The sequence below is a fragment of the Amblyraja radiata genome, chromosome 3 (genome assembly GCF_010909765.2).
Source record: "Amblyraja radiata isolate CabotCenter1 chromosome 3, sAmbRad1.1.pri, whole genome shotgun sequence".
Taxonomy (NCBI): domain Eukaryota; kingdom Metazoa; phylum Chordata; class Chondrichthyes; order Rajiformes; family Rajidae; genus Amblyraja; species Amblyraja radiata.
Genome location: NC_045958.1, coordinates 59529448 through 59552418, shown reverse-complemented (window position 1 = coordinate 59552418; position 22971 = coordinate 59529448). Strand labels below are relative to the sequence as shown.

General features: G+C 42.6%; 1 protein-coding gene across 2 annotated transcripts in view; it reads left to right on the top strand.

The window, feature by feature from the left end:
• The window catches only part of LOC116971055 (ras association domain-containing protein 6-like), a 44496-nt gene that overhangs the window by 13296 nt on the left and 8229 nt on the right, over positions 1-22971 (top strand). For both annotated transcript variants that reach the window (XR_004411387.1, XM_033017865.1), the window contains exons 2-6: positions 5953-6051; positions 11117-11195; positions 11958-12097; positions 13059-13162; positions 13796-13974. Coding sequence is in view for 1 of the 2 variants with exons in the window: in XM_033017865.1 (XP_032873756.1) it covers positions 5993-6051; positions 11117-11195; positions 11958-12097; positions 13059-13162; positions 13796-13974 (561 nt within the window). In the remaining variant the exon portion in view is untranslated. The remainder of the gene's footprint in view (positions 1-5952; positions 6052-11116; positions 11196-11957; positions 12098-13058; positions 13163-13795; positions 13975-22971) is intronic.

Sequence of the window (22971 nt, the reverse complement as noted above, 5' to 3'; positions counted from 1 at the left end):
TCACCTGACTGTCTGAAAATGGGTCTCGACCCAAAATGTCATCTATTATTTTTCTCCAGAGGTGCTGCCTGGCCCATTGAAGCCTTTTGTGTTTATCTTCGGTGTAAACCAGCATCTGCAGTTCCTTCCTACACAACAGTCCTCTCGTCAGTTAATGCAGCCCTGAACTCCCATCTACCTCATTGGAGACATTTGAACTCGCCTTAAATTGGACTTTTATGGATTTCAATGTATATCTTGCACTAAATGTTGTACCGTTTATCATTTACCTGTGCACAGTGGACAACCTGATTGTATTCATGTATAGTATTGTCTTTGATTGGACAGCACCCAAACAAAAGCTTTCCACTGTACCTTGGTATACATGACGATAATAAACTAAACTAAACTGTCAGGCACCTTAGAATCTAGAACAGTGCAGCCAGCATAGGAACAGGCTCTTCAGCCCATAATATCTGTGCCAAATATGATGCCAAGGTAAACTACTCTCATCTGCCTTCACATAACAATATCCCTCCATTTCCTGCGTTTTCATGTACCTATCTAAATGCCTCTCAACTCCACGGTCGAAACTGCCTCCACCACCATCCCAGGCAGCAAGTTGCAGACACACAGTCTCAGTGTAAAACATCTGATCCCATACATTTCCTTTAAACTTTCCCCTTCTCACTTTAAACCTGTGCCCTCTAATCTTTGACATTTCCACTCTGTAAGAAAGGTTCTGACTGTCTACTCTATCTATTCTACCCAATATTTTATGAATTTCTACCAGTTCTCCATCCGCTCCTTGTAGCTAATATCCTTCGACTGCCACATGTCCATGGCTGATGCCATCTCCCTGTTGATGTTGCCAGGACTCGAGGGACTGAGCTATAGGGAGAGGTTGAGCAGACTCGGACTCTATTCCTTGGAATAACACTGGGTGGCGCTGTACATAGCAGCCTCGCCCACAGCCTGTCTCGTCACTTTCTTCTTTTGTTATTTTTAGTCTATTTTTATTTGTACGTTTAAGTGTATCTTTAGTTTTTGTATTATGTGGGGGTGGGGTGGGGGGGGTTGAGGGAATTTTTAAAATCTCTTCCTTTGACGGAGATGCAACTTTTTCCATATCGTATCTCCATCCGCACTGCCGCCTTAACATCGTGGAGTTGGCGACCCCTTTCTTATGGATCGACTTCGGGAGCTCCAACCGCAGGAGGTTCGATCGCCCCGATCGCGAGAGCCTCAATCACCCCGAGGCGGGGGCTTCGATCACCGACTGCGGGAGGTTCGATCGCCCCGACTGCGGATTTTCAATTGCCCCGACCGTGGGAGAAAAGTTGGAAACAAGGTACAAATTATTTGCCTTCCATCACAGTGGGGAATGTGAGGTCGCCGAAAAACAAAATGGACGTGCAGACTGCACTGGTGAGAACTCGGAGGGATTGTCGTTAGTGCACTGATCTCAGTATTTGCTGGGACATCGCTCCATGAGGACATCCCGGAGTCTAGTGCGAGTGTGGACGGCTTTCTGACTGTTCGGGCGAGCTTGGACTACAGAGAGAGTGACAGCGGTCTGTACAACTCTGGTCACATCGCGGTGAAGGTGCATGTGTGTGGCCCGGACATTGAACTGATGGCTCTCTGTCTCCGCTTATGCTATGTGCCCTGGGGATTTTCATATGCCACCGTGGTGGCTGTTTAAGTCTATGTTTAATCTTTACGTGGTTATTTATCTTGTTGCCTTTTTTTGTATGATTATGGAAAATCAAATTTCACTGTACCTCGGTACACATGACAATATAGTACCATTGAACCATTGGTTCACAAATGGACGAGGGGTGACCTTATAGAAGTGTACAAAATCTCAGCGGAATAGATCGGGTAAATGGGGTAAAAGTCTCTTGCCCAAAGTAGGGGAATCGAGAACAGAGGACATAGGTTTAAGGTGAGAGGGAAGATTTAATAGGAACTTAAGGGGTACCATTTTTACACGAAAGGGTGATGGGTGTATGGAAGGAGCTGCCGGATGGGGCCGTCGAGACAGGTATTATCGTAATGTTTAAGAAACATTTAGACAGGTACATGGATAGGATAAATTTAGAGGGATATGGGCCAAATGCAGTCGGGTGGGACTAGTGTGGATGAGACATGTTGGTCGGTGTAGGCAAGCTGGGTCATAGGGTCTGTTTCCATGCTGTATGACTCTATAATTCTAGACTAACCTCATCAATTCTCTGCAAGACACTAATCCTATTAATTGTCTGCAATCCCCTACATACGATGGAGAGTGACATTGTTAATTCAGAAACAATGGTTCTGAACTTAAAGAAAGGTAACTTTGAGGGTATGAGACGTGAATTTGCCAAGATTGACTGGCAATTAATTCTAAAAGGGTTGACGGTGGATATGCAATGGAAGACATTTAAAGACTGCATGGATGAACTACAAAAATTGTTCATCCCAGTTTGGCAAAAGAATAAATCAGGGAAGGTAGTGCATCCGTGGATAACAAGGGAAATCAGGGATAGTATCAAAGCGAAGGATGATGCGTACAAATTAGCCAGAAAAAGCAGCATACCAGAGGACTGGGAGAAATTCAGAGACCAGCAGAGGAGGACAAAGGGCTTAATTAGGAAAGGAAAAATAGATTATGAAAGAAAACTGGCAGGGAACATAAAAACTGACTGCAAAAGATTTTATAGATATGTGAAAAGAAAGAGATTAGTTAAAACAAATGTAGGTTCCTTGCAGTCAGAAACAGGTGAGTTGATCATGGGGAACAAGGATATGGCGGACCAATTGAATAACTACTTTGGTTCCGTCTTCACTAAGGAAGACATAAATAATCTGCCGGAAATAGCAGGGGGCCACGGGTCAAAGGAGTTGGAGGAATTGAGTGAAATCCAGGTTAGTCGGGAAGTGGTGTTGGGTAAATTGAATGGATTAAAGGCCGATAAATCCCCAGGGCCAGATAGGCTGCATCCCAGAGTACTTAAGGAAGTAGCTCCAGAAATAGTGGATGCATTAGTAATAATCTTTCAAAACTCTTTAGATTCTGGAGTAGTTCCTGAGGATTGGCGGGTAGCAAACGTAATCCCACTTTTTAAGAAGGGAGGGAGAGAGAATACGGGGAATTACAGACCAGTTAGTCTAACATTGGTAGTGGGGAAACTGCTAGAGTCAGTTATTAAAGATGGGATAGCAGCAAATTTGGAAAGTGGTGAAATCATTGGACAATGTCAGCATGGATTTACGAAAGGTAAATCATGTCTGACGAATCTTATAGAATTTTTCGAGGATGTAACTAGTAGCGTGGATAGGGGAGAACCAGTGGATGTGGTGTATCTGGACTTCCAGAAGGCTTTCGACAAGGTCCCACATAAGAGATTAGTATACAAACTTAAAGCACACGGCATTGGGGGTTCAGTATTGATGTGGATAGAGAACTGGCTGGCAAACAGGAAGCAAAGAGTAGGAGTAAACGGGTCCTTTTCACAATGGCGGGCAGTGACTAGTGGGGTACCGCAAGGCTCAGTGCTGGGACCCCAGCTATTTACAATATATATTAATGATCTGGATGAGGGAATTGAAGGCAATATTTCCAAGTTTGTGGATGACACTAAGCTGGGGGGCAGTGTTAGCTGTGAGGAGGATGCTAGGAGACTGCAAGGTGACTTGGATAGGCTGGGTGAGTGGGCAAATGTTTGGCAGATGCTGTATAATGTGGATAAATGTGAGGTTATCCATTTTGGTGGCAAAAACAGGAAAGCAGACTATTATCTAAATGGTGGCCGATTAGGAAAAGGGGAGATGCAGCGAGACCTGGGTGTCATGGTACACCAGTCATTGAAAGTAGGCATGCAGGTGCAGCAGGCAGTGAAGAAAGCGAATGGTATGTTAGCTTTCATAGCAAAAGGATTTGAGTATAGGAGCAGGGAGGTTCTACTGCAGTTGTACAGGGTCTTGGTGAGACCACACCTGGAGTATTGCGTACAGTTTTGGTCTCCAAATCTGAGGAAGGACATTATTGCCATAGAGGGAGTGCAGAGAAGGTTCACCAGACTGATTCCTGGGATGTCAGGACTGTCTTATGAAGAAAGACTGGATAGACTTGGTTTATACTCTCTAGAATTTAGGAGATTGAGAGGGGATCTTATAGAAACGTACAAAATTCTTAAGGGGTTGGACAGGCTAGATGCAGGAAGATTGTTCCCGATGTTGGGGAAGTCCAGGACAAGGGGTCACAGCTTAAGGATAAGGGGGAAATCCTTTAAAACCGAGATGAGAAAAACTTTTTTCACACAGAGAGTGGTGAATCTCTGGAACTCTCTGCCACAGAGGGTAGTCGAGGCCAGTTCATTGGCTATATTTAAGAGGGAGTTAGATGTGGCCCGTGTGGCTAAGGGGATCAGAGGGTATGGAGAGAAGGCAGGTACGGGATACTGAGTTGGATGATCAGCCATGATCATATTGAATGGCGGTGCAGGCTCGAAGGGCCGAATGGCCTACTCCTGCACCTAATTTCTATGTTTCTATGTTTCTATGTTTCTATGTTTCTATGTTTCTATGTTTCTAAACCCCCACACAAACTCATCTGTCCCCCTAGTTGTCGTCTACATTTGTCTTCCCTCCCACCTCTTGTCTTCTCTTCACCTGATCCGATCTGTTCACCATACCCTCCTCATCTGTCTCCACCTCACGCACCAGCCTCTGTCTTTTCCCTCACCCCCTGCTCTGCTCTCAGTCTTGATGCAGGGTCTCAACCCGAAATGTTGACCTACATCATTTGCGTCTCTCGCATCTGCCCAACCCGTTGAGTGCATCCAGCCTTCTGTTTTTGTTACATCTGAATCTATAATTGAAAAATAAACTGCAGAAGCTGGAAATTTAAAAAAAACACAAAAATGTTGGAAACACTTAGCAGTTCAAACTGTGGAAATGGAAACATTCTAGATGGGCTAAAAATGCTAATTTGAGAGATACGAATGTTTGCTGCCCCAAAATGAACAAATCACCTGGATTGCTTAGGGAAGGAAGGGAGAGTATTGCAGAAGTCCTAGTCACTTTGCACCCCACCGCACGGAAACCTTGGGTGGGGTGCAAAGTCTCCAGAGGTTTCCGTTCAGGTTTCCTAAGTGGGACAGGGTCATTAATATTCAATCATGGTTGATCTATCTCTCCCTTCTAACCCTATCTAGAATCTCCACCATATCTTCCTATGAATTTTAATATAAATAAATTACGGCCTGATAACTTTGCCTCAAGGCATTGGAACTGGATAGGAAATCTCCGCCATTCCGTGTTGTGCTAAAAACATATATCTACAGTTTTTAAATTATTTGTGTTTGCTTTAATTGTCTTAATTATTTGATAGTGTTTTCAAGTTATTTTAATTGTAATAATTTTAATATTTAATTGTTCACTTAATTAAAAAATATAAGAACAGAGGGTAAATGGCACGATCTGTCAGAGGAGGTGGTTCAGACAGGTACTATAGCAACATATAAAAAACATTTGGATAGATACATGAATAAGAAGGATTTAGAGGGATATGAGCCAAACATAGTCAAATAGGCCTAGCGTAAATTAGGCATCTTGGTCAGCATGAACAAGTAGAGCCTAAGGGCCTGTTTCCATACTGTATAACACCATGACACTAGGGGCATTCAGACAACTTCAGCAGCATTCACACAGTTGATGAAAGCCAAAAGTGGAGATGGTATTTTAGAGTTTATTGATTTCAAAAGTTTCATGAGCTGAGCTTATTCGGGCCAATGTGACTAGTCACACTGTGCAGGGCTCAGACTGGGTGAACTAGATGTTGTCACTCAGAGAGTTCAGCTTCCCAGTTATCACCTCAGCATTGAATGTGGATACTTTCAGAAAGTTTCAGGACTATATATGGCTCTGTGAAGAATATTACAATAATCATTGCATGTTGTAATATAAAAATCATTTTCTTTTATTTAGCTCCTTAGGTTTCCATCCTCTCTGAATAAATGCACTTGTCATGAACACTGTACATCTGCAGCCTGAAATCCAAGTTCAAAAAGGCAAGACTATTTCCAGGTACCAAGATTCCTTTTAGAAGGCTTACTTATCTTTGATTTCTTTGTAGTCAATACTATAAAGTAATGATTTTTGGTGGAGCATCCTTAATATATGAATGAAAACAATATTTGTAATACAAATTCCTTGTTTGTGTATGTACTTGGCCAATAAACATATTCATTCATTCATTTTTGGCTGTAACATAGTATGCAAACATATGAAGCACATTCATGTTGAGTTAGAATATTTGTAATTGAAAGCTAACAAAAAAATATCTGGATGCCTTAAGTCTTTTAGAGTTTTTCCTACCATGTAGCTAACAAGAAGTAATCTAATCCTCTGCTTCATGCATGCTAACCCTCACCCCTTAATCATGATCATTCATCACCAAAATTGTCTCCTGCATAAGCAATACCTCGATTGCATATCATGGAATTCCTCCTTGTTATTGTTACAACCTTCTATAGCTTTTGCCCTCGCAAAATATCTGCCCTCCTATAATTGTGCATACAATTTGATCATATTTAATTACTCCATCTTTAGGCTCTGCTTTTAGTCGCCAAAGCCGAAAGTCTGGAATTCTCCCCCTCAACCCCAGGCCCACCTCACTTTCTTCCTTTAAAACCTACCTCTTTAACTAACATTTTATTCCAGACATTACTTTAAATGATTCTATGTAAATTTTGTTTGATAATCCACCTTGCAACATTTTTCTGTGTTAAAACTATGATGACAATAGATATTGTTACTGAGGGCACTTATCAGGAACTTGGTTCCAAAAGCCATAAATGCCAGATTAAGATGATGGACCTTAAAATGCGAATCAATACAATAATTCAGAATAATTCAACAGAAGAACATAGAAAATTGTAAATAGAAGCAGCAGACGATAAGGCTTTTTAAGACTTTTCAGCCATTTGGTATCATCATGGCTAACCTGGTCTATATTCTCCTGCTTATGCCTTCAGTCCTCAATGGCTCTCTGAAGTAGAATATTCAAGATTCAAGATGCCATCTGATTCAAGATATTCTGTGTATAGTCACATTTCCTGGTAATGTCTGCCAACTGGAACTAGAAATAAGCAACCCCTCTGCACTGGATCCTTGACTTCTTGACCCATAGAACGCAATTAGCAAGCACAGGCGATAAGACACCCTCCACAATAATTCTGTAAGGATGGGTTCTTAGCCCCTTCATATACTCCATGTACACTCACAGTTTGTATGGCCGAATTCTGCTCTAAATGCAATAATAGGTTTGCAGATGACACCTCTGTAGTGGGTTGGATCTGAAACCATGACAAGACAGAGTACAGGAAGGAGATAGACAAAAAATGCTGGAGAAACTCAGCGGGTGAGGCAGCATCTATGGAGAGAAGGAATAGGCGACGTCGCCTATTCCTTCTCTCCATAGATGCTGCCTCACCCGCTATGTTTCTCCACCATTTTTTGTCTACCTTCGATTTTTCCAGCATATGCAGTTCTTTCTTAAACAGGCAGGAGATAGAGAGCTTAGTAGCTTGGTGTCTAAAATCATTCTTTGCTGCAAAAGATTTGGTCATCAACATCAGGAAGCGAGATAGAGTAGACACCCCAGTCTGTATTAATGGTGCTAAAGTGGAAATGGTCGAGACCATCAAGTTCCTAAATGTAAATATTCCCCTGATCCAACCACATTGACACTATAACCAAAAAAACATACAAATGCCTCTACTTCCTCAGAGGTCTAAAAAAATGTGGCATATCTCCAATGACTCTAACCAATTTCAAATTGCATCACAGCTTGGTATAGTAACTGCTCTGCCCAAAACCACAAAAAATTAGAGAGTTGTTAGAGAGTTGTTGAGAATTAGAACGCATCCCAGTACATCATGCAAACCAGACTCCCTCCCATCAACTTCATTTACACTTCGCACTACTTTGGGAAAGCAGCCAAGAATCACTCACATCCTGATCATTCTCTCTTCTCCCTCTCGTGTCAGGCAGGAGATACAAATGCTTGAAAATACGTACCAAAAAAGTCAAAATAGAGGGATATGAGTCAAACGCAGGCAAATGGGACAAGCTTAAATGAGCTTCTTAGTTGGCCTGGATGAGTTGGGTCAAAACTCCAATCTCCAATCTACCTCTTTGCACCCCTTACTTTTAACTGCCCTTTCTCTGTAGCTGTAACATATATTCTGCACTCTGTTTCTTTTTCCCTTTTGTGCTGATGTCCACATGTATGAAATGATTAACCTGGATATCACACAAAACAAAATTCTTCACAAGAAACTACAGATGCTGGAATCTTGAGCAAACACAAACTGTGGAGAAACTCAACTAGTCAGCCAGCATCTGTGGAAGGAAGGTTTTTCTCTATATTTCCATATAAAACAAACAACACCAAAATAACCTTATTTGAGGTTGTAGTGTTTAATAGCCTAATGGCTGTAGGGAATAAGCTGTTCCTCAACCTGAACATTACAGTTTTCAGGCTCCTGTGCCTTCTTCCCAATGGCAGGAGTGTGGCCAGGGTGGTATGGATCTCTGATGATACTGGCTGCCTTTTTGAGGCAATAACTTTGGTAAATCCCTTCGATGATGGGGAGGTCAGAACCCGTGATGGGCTGGGCAGTGTTCACAATATTTTGCAGTCTAATTCGCACCTGGGCATTCAAGTCGCCGAACCAGGCCGTGTTGCAACCAGTCAATATGATCTCTACTGTACACCTGTAGAAGTTCAAGATCATTCTCGCTGACATAATGAATCTCCGTATTCTTCTCAGTGAGAAGAGGCATTGATGTGCTTTCTTATTATGACTTGTTCTTACATGGAGAAGTTATGAACTCAACTCATGCCTCCTTCTGTGCTGTAACCATCTGTGATTCTTAGGGACTTTGCCCACATTAACAGATCCAACATTTTCCCAACAATGGATGTTAGACTAACTAATTTTGTACTCTATCTACCCCCATTTTAATGACTATGGGTATATATTTGCAATTTTTCTATTAACTCTGACCTTCCAGAATGTAGGGAAGACCAGAACTAACATATCTGCTATCAGTGCAGCTATATAAGACTATAGGATGCAGGTGGGAAGGTCCAGAGGATCTGCCAGCCTTCATATTTATTTGTACTCTCTCCATCACATTTGAAACAATTATTATTAATGTGGAATAAATCTTTCCTATTATTGGAATGCTTTAACATCTTCAACTGTCAAAACAGATACAAAATACTTGTTCAAGATCTCATCGATTTCTTTATTTCCTATTATTCAATCCTCGAAGAGAATAATATTTCATTGGGCTCTCTCTTTTTGTAGTGTGGACACTCTTATTGCACAATATTATTTCTCTTGTTAATTTTCTCTCGCAATCTATCTTGCCCCTCTTATTTTCTTTTATCACCCTAACAGTTTACAAATTTTCTTCACTACCGCTATCCTTTTACTATCTTCTATATTACTAAAAGTCTGATCTTGACCGCTTTTGGCTCGCTGTGCTGTGATTTCCGAGAGAACGCCGCTACCTACAGCCGTCATTTTTGGCCACCTCGCTCAGAGCCCCCATCCGCCTGCCTGGACGATTTTGCCCATCGATGAAAAATCTGAGATATATTAATGTTTTTAAAAATGTTGCCATTCTCTCTGCTGCCCCTGCTGGTGGGAGGGGGGAGGGACTATAAAACCCGGAAGTGGTGTGCCTCACTCAGTCTCTGCAAGATGGAGGAAGCGAGAGGTTCATGTCTCTCTGAATAACACTGAACACATGTCTACTCAACTGTGAGTGCCCTTAATGTGGTTTGAAAATGAAAATATGGTTGCTTTGAAGTAAAAAGGCAGTGCAAATGGTTGTTTGGTGGGGTTTTGGGTTGAAGTAAAAAGGCAGTGCAAATTCCAACGGGTCCCACTTAGTCTAGTTTATATATATTTCCTTTCAAGCTGACACTATTCTTCGTTTTTTTAAATATCCATGGATCAATTATCCTTCTTGAAGAATCTTTATTTAGCAATGGAATACGTTTGTGGGGAGATGTAAAATATTATCTTCAACATCTGTTAGGTGCTTCTCCACTGTCTTGCCATTTCATCTGTTTTCCTAGTCTGCCTTAGTCCACCTCATAATTGCCTTTCTAAAGTATAGGACACTGATTTCAGACTTGGTCTCTCAATTTCAAACTGAATATGAAACTCGATCATTTTATGATTATCCTTTTCCAAAGGATACTTTCTCACTACACATGACTTTATTCAAAATGATCTATTTTCTGATTGGTTCCTGGATATACTTAATGAACTCATCTTAAATTTCACCTTGGTAGACACAAAATGCTGGAGTAACTCAGCGGGTGAGACAGCATCTATAGAGAGAAGGAATGGGTGACGTTTCGGGTCGAGACCCTTCTTCAGACTGAAGAATCACCTTTTTGATTTATCCAAATAATATGAACATTTAAGTTACCAAGAATATTCCATACAAGCTCATTATTTCTTGATATAAACACTGTGCTGCACTGTGGCTACTTTTGCTCTGGTATTTTATTTAATTCACATGTCTAATCAATAATGTTTTATTATTAATGTTTAATGTTTATTGTATTATTCCTAACTGTCACTGTATGTCTTTTTGTCACTTGCAGGCGGAGCACCAAGGCAAATTCCTTGTATGTGAATACTTGGCCAATAAACTTATTCATCAATTCATTCATTAAGGGGCTCATTCAACCATTGCATGTGTTTATTTCAAACTCCCAAGAAAACTGACCTTGTGATCTTCCCAAGATCATTTATCCCCAGGTTACAATCAGATCATTGAGATTTCACTCACATCAGCCATGACCTTATTATATGGAGAAGCAGACATATGGGGTCAAGTAGCTTATTGCTGGTCCTAATTCTGAAGTCTGTCACTTTGTATGTTCTCCTATATCGATCCAATCCTTTATGAAGAGACCCACCACACTTCCTATTCATACTGCCTCTCCTTTTAATCACATGAATGATATGACAGTTTCATTACAAAACTATGAAAAACTATTTAATTGATGACTGATAGCTGGAATGGATTCTGAAAAATGCACTTTTATATTCCTCAGGCTTGAGTTTTTGTCATTGTTAAAAACATACAATTGCTTTCATGAAGATAAGAAGAATTTTCAACTGTCATATTATGATGTAAGTACAGTATATTTTATAGACCATTCATATTGTCCAGAAATTAAAGTTATTTAATATATCCAAGCCCATTTTCTGGTAAAAATAGTTCATCTCCAAGCATGAATGGAAGCAAACCTGAAAGCAAAGTACAATGTAATGGTAAGAAATAATCAATATAATAACATAATCAATGCAAACAGATACGATCGGCAGAATTAACTGCCCAACAGTACCTGTAAGAAATGTAAGATACATTCACCATTTCTTCTAAGGTATAATTGTCTCCATCTTTGACTGCCTACTTTATTTCATTTGTTCCGAAAGAATCCTGGAGTATTCATCGTTGATATCTGGCTTTGCCTTGGTGTGTTAACATAAATCAAGATTACTAACCACACAAATCAGATAACAGATATACTATTCCCACATAAACATTGATAAGTGAAATGAATGAAAGTGGTTGATTCATCCACTCAACATAAACTGTAAAAAATGGTTGGGAATGGCACTGAAAATCCGAAGGCTAAATAGGGATATGAAAGTCAAATGTTTCATTTGTAAATGCCAGCAGGAAGAATGAAAGCAATCTCATCTGTGAAAAACAGTGCAAAAAGAGTTAAGAAATGGAATTGAAATATTTTGGATATAATTTTCGAGAAGTAAACACTTCATGGAACCTGAAGAGAACATATTTCAGTTGAGCTCATTAGGGGGCTGAGTGTAATGTTTGAATCTATTTAACTAAAGCTAAGCATTTAACTTCAACATTTCGCTATGTAGATCGATGGAAGGATTGTCTTGGAAGGATTACTGGATATTTCGTGGGGTGTACACCAACCAATAAGATTACAGATAAATGATGAGAAATCCAGGTCACAAGCAAAAGATGCCCAATCCCCAGACCCTGTGATGAACAAAAGGTGGGTTAAGCTCTGCAACATGGTAGATAAAATGTACAGGGTGACACATTATCCCAGGCAAGTTTCATTGTGGGATTGTTGGGCCAAGAATTATATTACATATATTACATAGAGCTGTATTGTTGTTCTTCAGACTATACTTCTGCCAGATTCTATCCTCATACTCCAGCTTCAATTCTACCTGATGGTGTCCTCTGTACAGAATAGTCCTTATTCTCAGTTCCCCAAGCTGTACTGTCCTTCTAGACTAACATCTTTCCCCAGAAATATCTTACCCCATCTCTCTTGAACCTCATACTTCAGTGCTGTCAAACCAGCCCCTCCCCCAGATTCAATTCACCCTAATTCTCCATCTTAATCCACCAATAGGCTATTCCCCACCACCCTCAAACTATCTTTCCTTCTCAACCCAATGGACATTATCTCCATCACAACCCCACCATTCATTGCAGTACTACCTTTGAGTCATTTTGACCCACTCCTGAGTCTTATTCAACAAGTGTTAGTGAACATATATGCACTGCAATGTTAGGGTTTCCATATTTTGAATGAATTGTTAAATTGAGATCCTCAATTGAGATCTGCTCTCCTCAATGGATACAAAAGATCACGTGGTGCTATTTGAAAGAAAAGCAAAATCATTGTGTCCAGCATCCTGGTCAATCATTATCACTTGAATCAATTATCAGGTCACTCAAACATTGCTGTTTGGGTGAGTAATTATGAGCAAATTGGCTGTTGCATTTCCAAATTTGAAATACTTCATTGGTTGCAAAGGCATTTTGTAGGTTTTGAAAAGGACACAACAGAGAGACCTAAGGTAGACACAAAATGCTGGAGCAACTCAGCGGGACAGTATCTCTAAAGAGAAGGAATGGGTGATGTTTCGGGTCGAAACCCTTCTTCAGAGACCTAACATCTTCTTTGCCATTTCAGTAAATTATTTAACTTGTGCTTGCAGAGGAATGACGCGATGGGGAGAGTTTGATAATTTGTGCAACATTGCAGAACTAGAAGAGGAGTCAGGGTCGGAAACTGATGAACAAGAGGCCGTCCGGCAGCCGGGTAAGGTTCCTGAGTCAATATTTAATGGCTTTCCACAGCACTGATCTTCATATGCTGGAAGATTGAATGTTGTTGGGAAAGCAGAGATTTTTAAAATTTAGGTCAATTTTGATTAAAAAAAACAATGCCATCAATCTTTCTGGATAATGTTCCTGAAATTATGACCAATTGTGCAAGTGAATAAGAAAAGTCTCTTTCTTCCAGTTTACATTAGTAATGGTGAGGGAGGGTCAACAATGTAAAATTGCACTGAGATTGAAGAGGGAGACTTAGGAAAAATATATTTTCATTAAGTCTACAATCCTTTAAAACTGTGGTGCTGAACTCATCTTTCCTGCACACCAAAATCTGGTGTTTCCAGTCATTATTCAATTAATTTCTGATTTAAAGAAAATATAGTAGATCAAAGTGCTAGCAGTCAGCTTGATTCTGTAATTGGATATTCTCTTAACTTAGAGTTATGATCAGAAAATTCCAGCAGTCTGATTTTAACAAGCATTTATGACGTTTGTTCATTTAGCAATGATTTTATTCCAGACAATGTGAGGACAAAGGATTAACCAGCTTGAGTTCTTGGGGGAAAAGGTGGGACATAAAAGTTGCAAATTAATCAATTCTTCTCTCATTTTTAAGTCTTTGAAAGCAGTACATTAAAGCCCCAACGGAATCGAGAGCCAGAAAGTGGCATTTTAATACGTACCCGGAGTGATGTGTCGCTGGTGAAGATGAGGGTAAAGAACCAGGCAGTGGCTGCAGCACGAAAAGCCAAACGCCATCGCTCTTCCATCAATGGCCATTTTTACAACTACAAGGTATGAGGACAGAATCCAGTTATTTTCTACAAAAACAAGGACAATAGACAATAGACAATAAGTGCAGGAGCAGGCCGTTCGGCCCTTCGAGCGAGCACCGCCATTCACCGTGATCATGGCTGATCATCCACAATCAGTACCCCATTCCTGCCTTCTCCCCATATCCCTGGTCTGCATTATCTTTAAGAGCTCTATCTAACTCTCTCTTGAAAGCATCCAGAGAATTGGTCTCCACAGCCCTCTGATGCAGAGAATTCCACAAATTCACAATGCTCTGTGTGAAAAAGTTTTTCCTCATCCCAGTTCTAAATGGCTGACCCCTTATTCTTAAACTGTGGCCCCTGGTTCTGGACTCCCCCAACATCGGGAACATGTATCCTGTATCTAATTGTGTCCAATCCCTTAATAATTTTATATGTTTCTATAAGATCCCTTCTCATCCTTCTAAATTCCAGTGTATACAAGCCCAGTCGCTCCATTCTTTCAACATATGACAGTCCAGTCATCCTGGGAATTAACCTTGTGAACCTATGCTGCATTAGCAAGAATGTCCTTCCTCAAATTTGGAGACCAAAACTGCACACAATACTCCAGGTGTGGTCTCACCAGGGCCCTGTACAACTGCTCCTATAACTCAACTACTCTTGTTATGAAGGCCAACATGCCATTAGCTTTCTTCGCTGCCTGTGTACCTGCATGCTTACTTTCAGTGATTGATGTACAAGGACACCCAGATCTCATTGTACTTCCCCTTTTCCTAATGACACCATAATAATTTGCCTTCCTGTTCTTGCCACCAATGAGGATAACCTCATATTTGTCCACATTAAACTGCACCTGCCATGCATCTGCCCATTCACCCAACCTGTCCAAGTCACCCTGCATCCTCGTAACATCCTCCTCACAGTTCACACTGCCACCCAGCTTTGTGACATCTGCAAATTTGCAAATGTTAGTTTTAATTCCTTCCATCCAAATCATTAATGTATATTGTAAATAGCTGCGGTCCCAGCACCGAGCCTTGCAGCACCCCACTAGTCACTGCCTGCAATTCTGAAAGGGACTTGTTAATCCCTACTCTTTGTTTCCTTTCTGCCAACCAATGTTCTATCCATGTCTAGCCTCAATACCATGTGTTCCAAATTTGCCTACTAATCTCCTATGTGGGACCTTATCTAAGGCTTTCTGGAAGTCCAGGTACACTATATCCATTGGCTCTCCCTTGTCCATTATCATTGTAACATCCTAAAAAATTCCAGAAGATTAGTCAAGCATGATTCCACTTCGTAAATCCATGCTGACTCGGACCAATCCTATTACTGCTATCCAAATGTGCCGCTATTTCATCTTTTATAATTGACTCCAGCATCTTCCCCACCTAGTCTAACTGGTCTATAAATCCCTGCTTTCTCTCTCCCTCCTTTCTTAAAAAGTGGGATAACATTAGCTACCCTCCAATTCACAGGAACTGATCCTGAATCTATAGAACATTGGAAAATGATCACCAATGTGCCCACGATTTCCAGAGCCACATCCTTGTACCATATAACCATATAACCATATAACAATTACAGCACGGAAACAGGCCATCTCGGCCCTACAAGTCCGTGCCGAACAATTTTTTTCCCTTAGTCCCACCTGCCTGCACTCATACCATAACCCTCCATTCCCTTCTCATCCATATGCCTATCCAATTTATTTTTAAATGATACCAACGAACCTGCCGCCACCACTTCCACTGGAAGCTCATTCCACACCGCTACCACTCTCTGAGTAAAGAAGTTCCCCCTCATGTTACCCCTAAACTTCTGTCCCTTAATTCTGAAGTCATGTCCTCTTGTTTGAATTTTCCCTATTCTCAAAGAGAAAAGCTTGATCACATCAACTCTGTCTATCCCTCTCATCATTTTAAAGACCTCTATCAAGTCCCCCCTTAACCTTCTGCGCTCCAGAGAATAAAGACCTAACTTATTCAACCTATCTCTGTAACTTAGTTGTTGAAACCCTGGGATGCAGACCATCAGCCTACCCAACACCATTTCCTGCCAAATGTGGATTTCCTTCATCACCCAAGGTCCTCTGGCCATCTGGGAGATTGTTTCCTTAGTGAAGACAGATCCAAAGTACCTGTTCAATACGTCTGCCATTTTTTCCCCCATAATAAATTCACCAGTTTCTGTCTTCAAGGGAGCCACATTTATCTTAACTGTTTTTTTCCTCTTCACATACTTAAAGAAGCTTTAACTATCCTCAAGTTCAAGTTCAAGTTACATTTATTGTCACATGCACCAATTGGTACAGTGAGATTTGAGTTACCATGCAGCCATACAAATAAGAGTTTAACATGAACATCCCACATAGCGGAATCAACGTTTCCCACTATGAGGGAAGGCAATAAAGTTTAGTCATCTTCCACTTTGTTCACCCGTGGTCGGGGCCTTTGAGCCCTCTGCAGTCGTCGCTACGGACAGCCCGATGTTTCAGGCCCTCTTGCCGGGATGATCGGAGCTCCGACGTCGGAACGGAAGAACACAATCAGCAGCTTGGAATTTCCGAATCGGCTGCTTCCTACCAGAGACCGCGGCTTCCGAAGTCCACGGGCCGAGCTGGGCAGAGCTCTAACACTGGCGACCCTCGGCAAGGGATCCCAGGCCTCCGCGATGTTAAAGTCAGCGCCGACCAAGGCTAGAAGCTCCGCAGACCACAGCTCCACGATGTTAAAGTCAGCAGGCCCAACACTCCGGAGCTCCAACACAGGAAATCCCAGCAAAGGATCGGCCCACTCCACGATGGAATTCAGTGCTGCGTCGGCTGCTGAAGCTCTAGCTGGTCTCCAGCTAGAAAAGGCCGCGCCAATCCAGTTGGTAGGCCCCAAGTGGGGGGGGGGGGGGGGGGGGGGGGGGGGGAGGAGGGGAAGTTGCGACATGGGGAAAAGACGCATCTCCGTCCAGGTAAGTGACTGAGAAACGGTTTCCCCCTATCCCCCCCCCCCCCCCCCTCATCACCCACATCAAAAAAGACTAAGAAACCTTTAGAACATACTTTTAGACATAGACACACTTAAAATAACAAAAAGGGTGAAAGGACTAACAGCTGCTGGCGAGGCTGCCACTACGGTGGTGCCACCCAATGGAACTTGAACTTGAACAAAGATCAGCAAGGATATCTTCTGGCATTCTGTAATCTCTCAAGCAACACCAAAAACAGAGATTAATTGCTTACACAATTTGATGTGCGTGGAACACATTTCATGCAAATTAACTACCACATCTGACAAAATAATGGCAGAGATAAAATTTCAAAATGTTCCTTATTGATGGTGAAATGCTCTTTACATCCCAAATATGTAAGAAGCGCTTATTCTTCACAGAAAATCAGTCAAATCAAATCCAAGATTTTATTATGCACGTAACAACCGAACATTAAAATTGTAGAGTAATGCCCCTGTCCCACCTAGGAAACCTGAACGGAAACCTCTGGAGACCTTGCGCCCCACCCAAGGTTTCCATGAGTCGCCAGGGGTTTTGGTCACTCGCCTGGAAAGCCTCGACCGAAGCGTGAGCTGCATCTACTGACCAAAGATCCTACAGGATCTTTGCTATCGACCGCACACACACACACACACACACACACACACACACACTGCGAAGGTGGGGGCCAGGGGCAACGGAAGAGCGCTGTCTGCGCAATGAAGAGGAAGGTAAACGGCTGCCACAGAGCACGGTAAGTCCTTTAGAGAGAGAAGGGGAAAGAAGCGGAGAGAAGGACAGAGCAGGGGAGAGAAGGGGAGAGAAGGGGAGAGAGAAGGGGAGTGAAGGGGAGAGAGAAGGGGGGAGAGAAGGAGTGGAGACAGTTTTAAGAAGTTTAATAAAGTCATCGGGCATTTTACCTTCCAGCGGATCTTCTAGGTCCTGAAAACTAAAGATCCTACAGGATCTTTGCTGAAAACTCCAATGAGCCTATCAAAATGGCCGGTCAGCGAAGGAGATTGCCTTCAACTGCCTGTAAGTAAATAGCAACCCCACTCCACTGGCTTCGACCAAACGGCAACCTATTTTAAGTCGAGGCCGGTTTTGGTTTTGTTGAAATAATCGCAGGAACATAGAAGAAGCCTCGACTACACGGAAACCACTTTTGACCATTAGGGAGAGTGACCAAAACCTCCGGGAACCTCACGGAAACCTTGGGTGGTCTCCAGAGGTTTCCGTTCAGGTTTCCTAAGTGGGACAGGGGCATTACTGCCCACAGTTCCTCCACAACACTCCACTAAGTTCTCATAAAGCAAGACTAGTGGCCATAGGTCCCTGATGTCAGGTTACCTGTGCCCCAAGATGTAATTCCTCCTTCCCAATCTCCCAAGTTGAAATGGATCTTGTTTCAAGTGCTAATTTTCTTCACAGGTAACACACCAAAGTTTGTACCTCGCTCCCATTCCTAATAATTTGTATCTCTTAGAAGGTAATGTGGCCAACCTCATGTGTAACCCCTTCAAAAATAAATCTTGCGTATCCCTTCAGCAAGTATGAAAGTTTACATGGATAAAATCAGAATGAACGACATTGTTTCCTTGACATAAGCCATTATTTTCCTAATCCCCATCCACTAAATAAAAATTAAGTAAAGAAACTGGACTTAGGCAAGTTCTGAAGATGGATTTTAATAACAGCGACAACGTCTGTCCACTTTAAGCAGATTCCTCATTGAGATTCTTTAAAAGCTTCAGAATATTCCACAGCAAATATGAGCACAAATTGTGTAGGAAAGAACTGCAGATGCTGGTTTAAATCAAAGATAGACACAAAATGCTGGAGTAACTCAGCGGGACAGGCAGCATCCCTGGAGAGAAGGAATGGGTGACGTTTCGGGTCGAGACCCTTCTTCGGACTGAAATCCGAAACGTCACCCATTCCTTCTCTCCAGGGATGCTGCCTGTCCCGCTGAGTTACTCCAGCATTTTGTGTCTATCTTCAGCTGCTGGATAAATGGGTAGAATGTATGGATAAAGTGTACACTTCAATTCAATTCAATTCAACTTTAATGTCATTGCACAAATACTGAGTATGGGTACAACGAAATGCAGTTTTGCGTCAGTCCGTAGTAGTAGTGCATATAGAAATTAAAAAAAAAGAAGATACAGAATAATCAAAAATACAGAATAATTAAACAATGGGGACGGAGGGACCGGAGGAATCTATCAGCGGGACTCCGAGTTCAGCAATGTGATGGTATAATTGTAGAAGCTGTTCCTCATCCTACTGGTACGAGACCTGAGGCTCCTGTACCGTCTCCCTGATGGGAGGAGGGCAAACAGTCCATGGTTGGGGTGGGAGGGGTCTTTAATGATCTTCCCAGCCCGTCTCAGACACCGTTTTCGGTGGAGGGCATCCATGGAAGGGAGCGGGGCACCGATGATGTGCTGCGCATTTTTCACCACCCGTTGTAGTGCCTTCCTGTCCGCAACAGTGCAGCTGCTGTACCATGCCGTGAAGCAGGTGGTCAGGATGCTCTCGATTGCTAAGTGCTTTGAGCGGCTGATCTTGGCTGCGAAGTTGGTCAGTATCTGGGGGGACAGGTGGGCTTTCTTGAGCCTCCTCAGGAAGTAAAGGCGCTGCTGTGCCTTTTTGATCAGCTTGGAGGTGTTGAGGGACCAGGACAAATCCTCCGAGATATGTACCCCGAGGAATTTGTAGCTGGAGACGCGCTCCACCTCAGTCCCGTTTATATGGATGGGGGTATGACTGCCTCCTCTGACCTTCCTGAAGTCGACAATAATTTCCTTCGTCTTCTTGGAGTTGAGGACGAGGTTATTGTTGGCACACCAGGTTGTCAGGTGCTGGACCTCCTCTCTGTAGGCTGACTCATCGTTGTCACTGATCAGTCCTACCACCGTGGTGTCGTCAGCAAACTTAATGATGGCGTTGGATCCGTACTTAGGGATGCAGTCGTGGGTGAAGAGGGAGTAGAGGAGAGGGCTGAGCACACAGCCCTGTGGCACGCCGGTGTTCAGTGTTATAGTGGAGGAGGTGAGGTTGTTGACCCTAACAGACTGTGGTCTGTTGGTGAGGAAATCCAGTGTCCAGTTGCAGAGGGAGGTGGAGATGCCAAGTCCGCTGAGTTTGGTGATCAAGCTGGCGGGGATGACAGTGTTAAAGGCAGAGCTGAAATCAATGAACAGCAACCTGATGTAGGAGTTGTTGTTGTCCAGGTGGGTCAGGGCAGAGTGTAGAGCCGCCGATATGGCGTCCTCTGTAGACCTGTTGGCCCGGTAGGCAAACTGATGGGGGTCCAGTGTGGGGGGGAGGCTGGCTTTGAGGTGAGCCAAGATCAGCCGCTCAAAGCACTTAGCAATGACAGGGGTGAGTGCCACTGGGCGGAAATCGTTGAGACTCCCTGTGGCTGACTGTTTGGGCACTGGCACGATGGTTGATGTCTTGAGGCAAGTGGGGACAAGTGAGAGATTGAAAATGTCGGTGAAGACTGGGGATAGTTGTCTAGCACATGCCCTAAGCACCCGGCCAGGGATGCCATCAGGGCCGGCAGCTTTGTGCTCATTCACCTTTCTCAGTGCATCTTGTACAGCAGAGGTGGAGAGACTGAGAGGTTGTTCATTCAGGGGTGGAGCAACTTTGATGGCTGAGGTTTTGTTGTCCCGGTCAAAGCGAGCATAGAAATGGTTTAGCTCGTCAGGAAGGGTGGCGTTGTCTGGGGGAGGGGTGTTAACTTTCTGATAATCGGCAAGGGATTTGATTCCTTGCCACATGCGCCTGGGGTCAGAGTTGTTTTGGAAGTGCTCCTCAATCCGCCGTTTGTGATTGAGTTTGGCATTCCTAATTCCCATTTTCAGATTGGCCCTGGATGAGCTGTATCCCTCAGCGTCGCCAGATCTGAAAGCGGCATCGCGAGCCTTCAGTAGGAGTCTGACCTCCCTGCTCATCCACGGCTTCTGGTTAGGGAAGGTCTTTATCTCTTTGTGGGTAGTGACATTATCGGTGCAGAATTTTATATAGTCCATAACTGTTGAGGTGTATGAGTTGATGTCCACTTGTGAATTGAAGGTGGACTGGGTAGCAAACAGACTCCAGTCTGTTTGCTGAAACTGCTGCTGTAAAACAGAGACAGCCCCCTCAGGCCAGACCTTCACTGTCCTCGTGGTAGGTTTCACACGTCTGATCAGAGGTGTGTATTTGGGGAGCAGGAACAGAGAGAGGTGGTCAGACTGACCAAGGTGGGGGAGGGGAAGGGCTTTGTAGGCTTCAGTAATATTACTATAAACTAAGTCCAGAATATTGTTTCCTCTGGTTGGGCAGGAAACATGCTGATGGAACCTGGGGAGTACAGTTTTAAGGTCGGAGTGGTTGAAATCACCACACTTACAATCTTTATTCCCAGAGTAGAGGATTCTAAAACCCGAGGGCATAGTCTTAAGGTAAGAGAGGAGATATGTAAGAGGGACCTCGGGGGGGGGGACTTTATCTCTCAGAGAGCAGTCCATATCTGGAACAAGCTGACAGAGGAAGCTATCACTCTTACGTCTAATAAAAGACATTTAGACAGACGTACATAGGAGGGGTTATGAGGGTGATGAGCTAAATGCAGGCAAATAGGACTCGCCCAATATGCCAACTTGGTCAGCATGGACAAGGTGCGCCTCGTTAATATATAGTTTGTCATGCGCTTGCTTCTACTTTTTCCTAATGTGGACAGTCCTGTAAATCAATATTTCATGCTGCTCAGGTGCAGTTTAAAGAGTAACCGGACACTGACCAAATGTTGCTGTTCATTCAGGCGGTATGGCTCACAGCACAATCTGAAGAAGGACTTTGTTCATTAACAGTTAAATGAAGCAAACACCATTAATCATTTTACACACACACAAATCTTAGTTAAAGGTCTTACTGAATATATTATTTGTGGTGAATGGTTTGAAATTATAATTGGAAACATTTGGGTATAACTTTTAAATTCATGTCACCTTGCACTGGCGAGGATGATCATGAAGTTCACACATGAATAATTCCACCTATCCAAAGCATAGAAGATAGATTAAAGAAAAGTACCATATGTTGGAAATAATCCCCATCAACTATATTCTGTTTTCCCAGTGATCTGCCCATATTAGTCAAACAGTAATAGCTTTTTCTCTTCATTAAGGGTGTCAATTACAATGGCGTTATTTAAACCTTATTAAGGGGGTAAGCTATTTCAGGCTGTTGAACAGCTGTTCAATAGTTATATCATTCAATCCTCTCAGGGTGCCAAGTGACAAACATGTGACCAAGCCTGGTGAAACTCATTCTGTATTCACTGGAATTCTGGGATGGTAGAAAAGGCCAAAGGGAAACTTTTTCTGAGGCACAGCTTCTATTGAACTTTTTAGCAAATATATCAATAAGAAATATTAACAATGTTGAATATATCACTGAAATCACATTTTAGCTAGGAGGAGGAGGGAAATGAAATACCTGGACTATGGCCACTTCCTGGCCATTGAAAGAAAGAATATTGAGATATAATTTCTAGAAATGACAAAACATTAAAGTCAAACAAGTTCTCGAGTTGGTAAAATTAACTTGATGCAGGGGTCAGGTTTACATGCATGTTTCCACTGTAAACAGCATGAGCTAAACAATCTCTGAGCACTAACATCCCCATTGGGATATATTGGACTTTGAAGGCATGCAATGCATTTTGATTTTGAAGGTCATAATAAAATGAAGGCAGAGCAACATTCTCATTACTTCCCTTTAAAAGAGAAAGACAATGGAGAAAGTAATCTGGCATTTGTTCATGTGTATTTGCTTATTCCTTAGAAAATGTTGCATAAAACAATCCAATCAGAAAGATTATTATAGTCATACAGCATGGAAACAGGCCATTTGGTCCAACATCCCCATGCCGACCAAGGTCCCCCATCTACGCTAATCCCACTTGTCTACGTTAGGACCTTATCTGATCCTCTGGCAGCATACACCATCTACCCACTACCCTCTGTGTGAG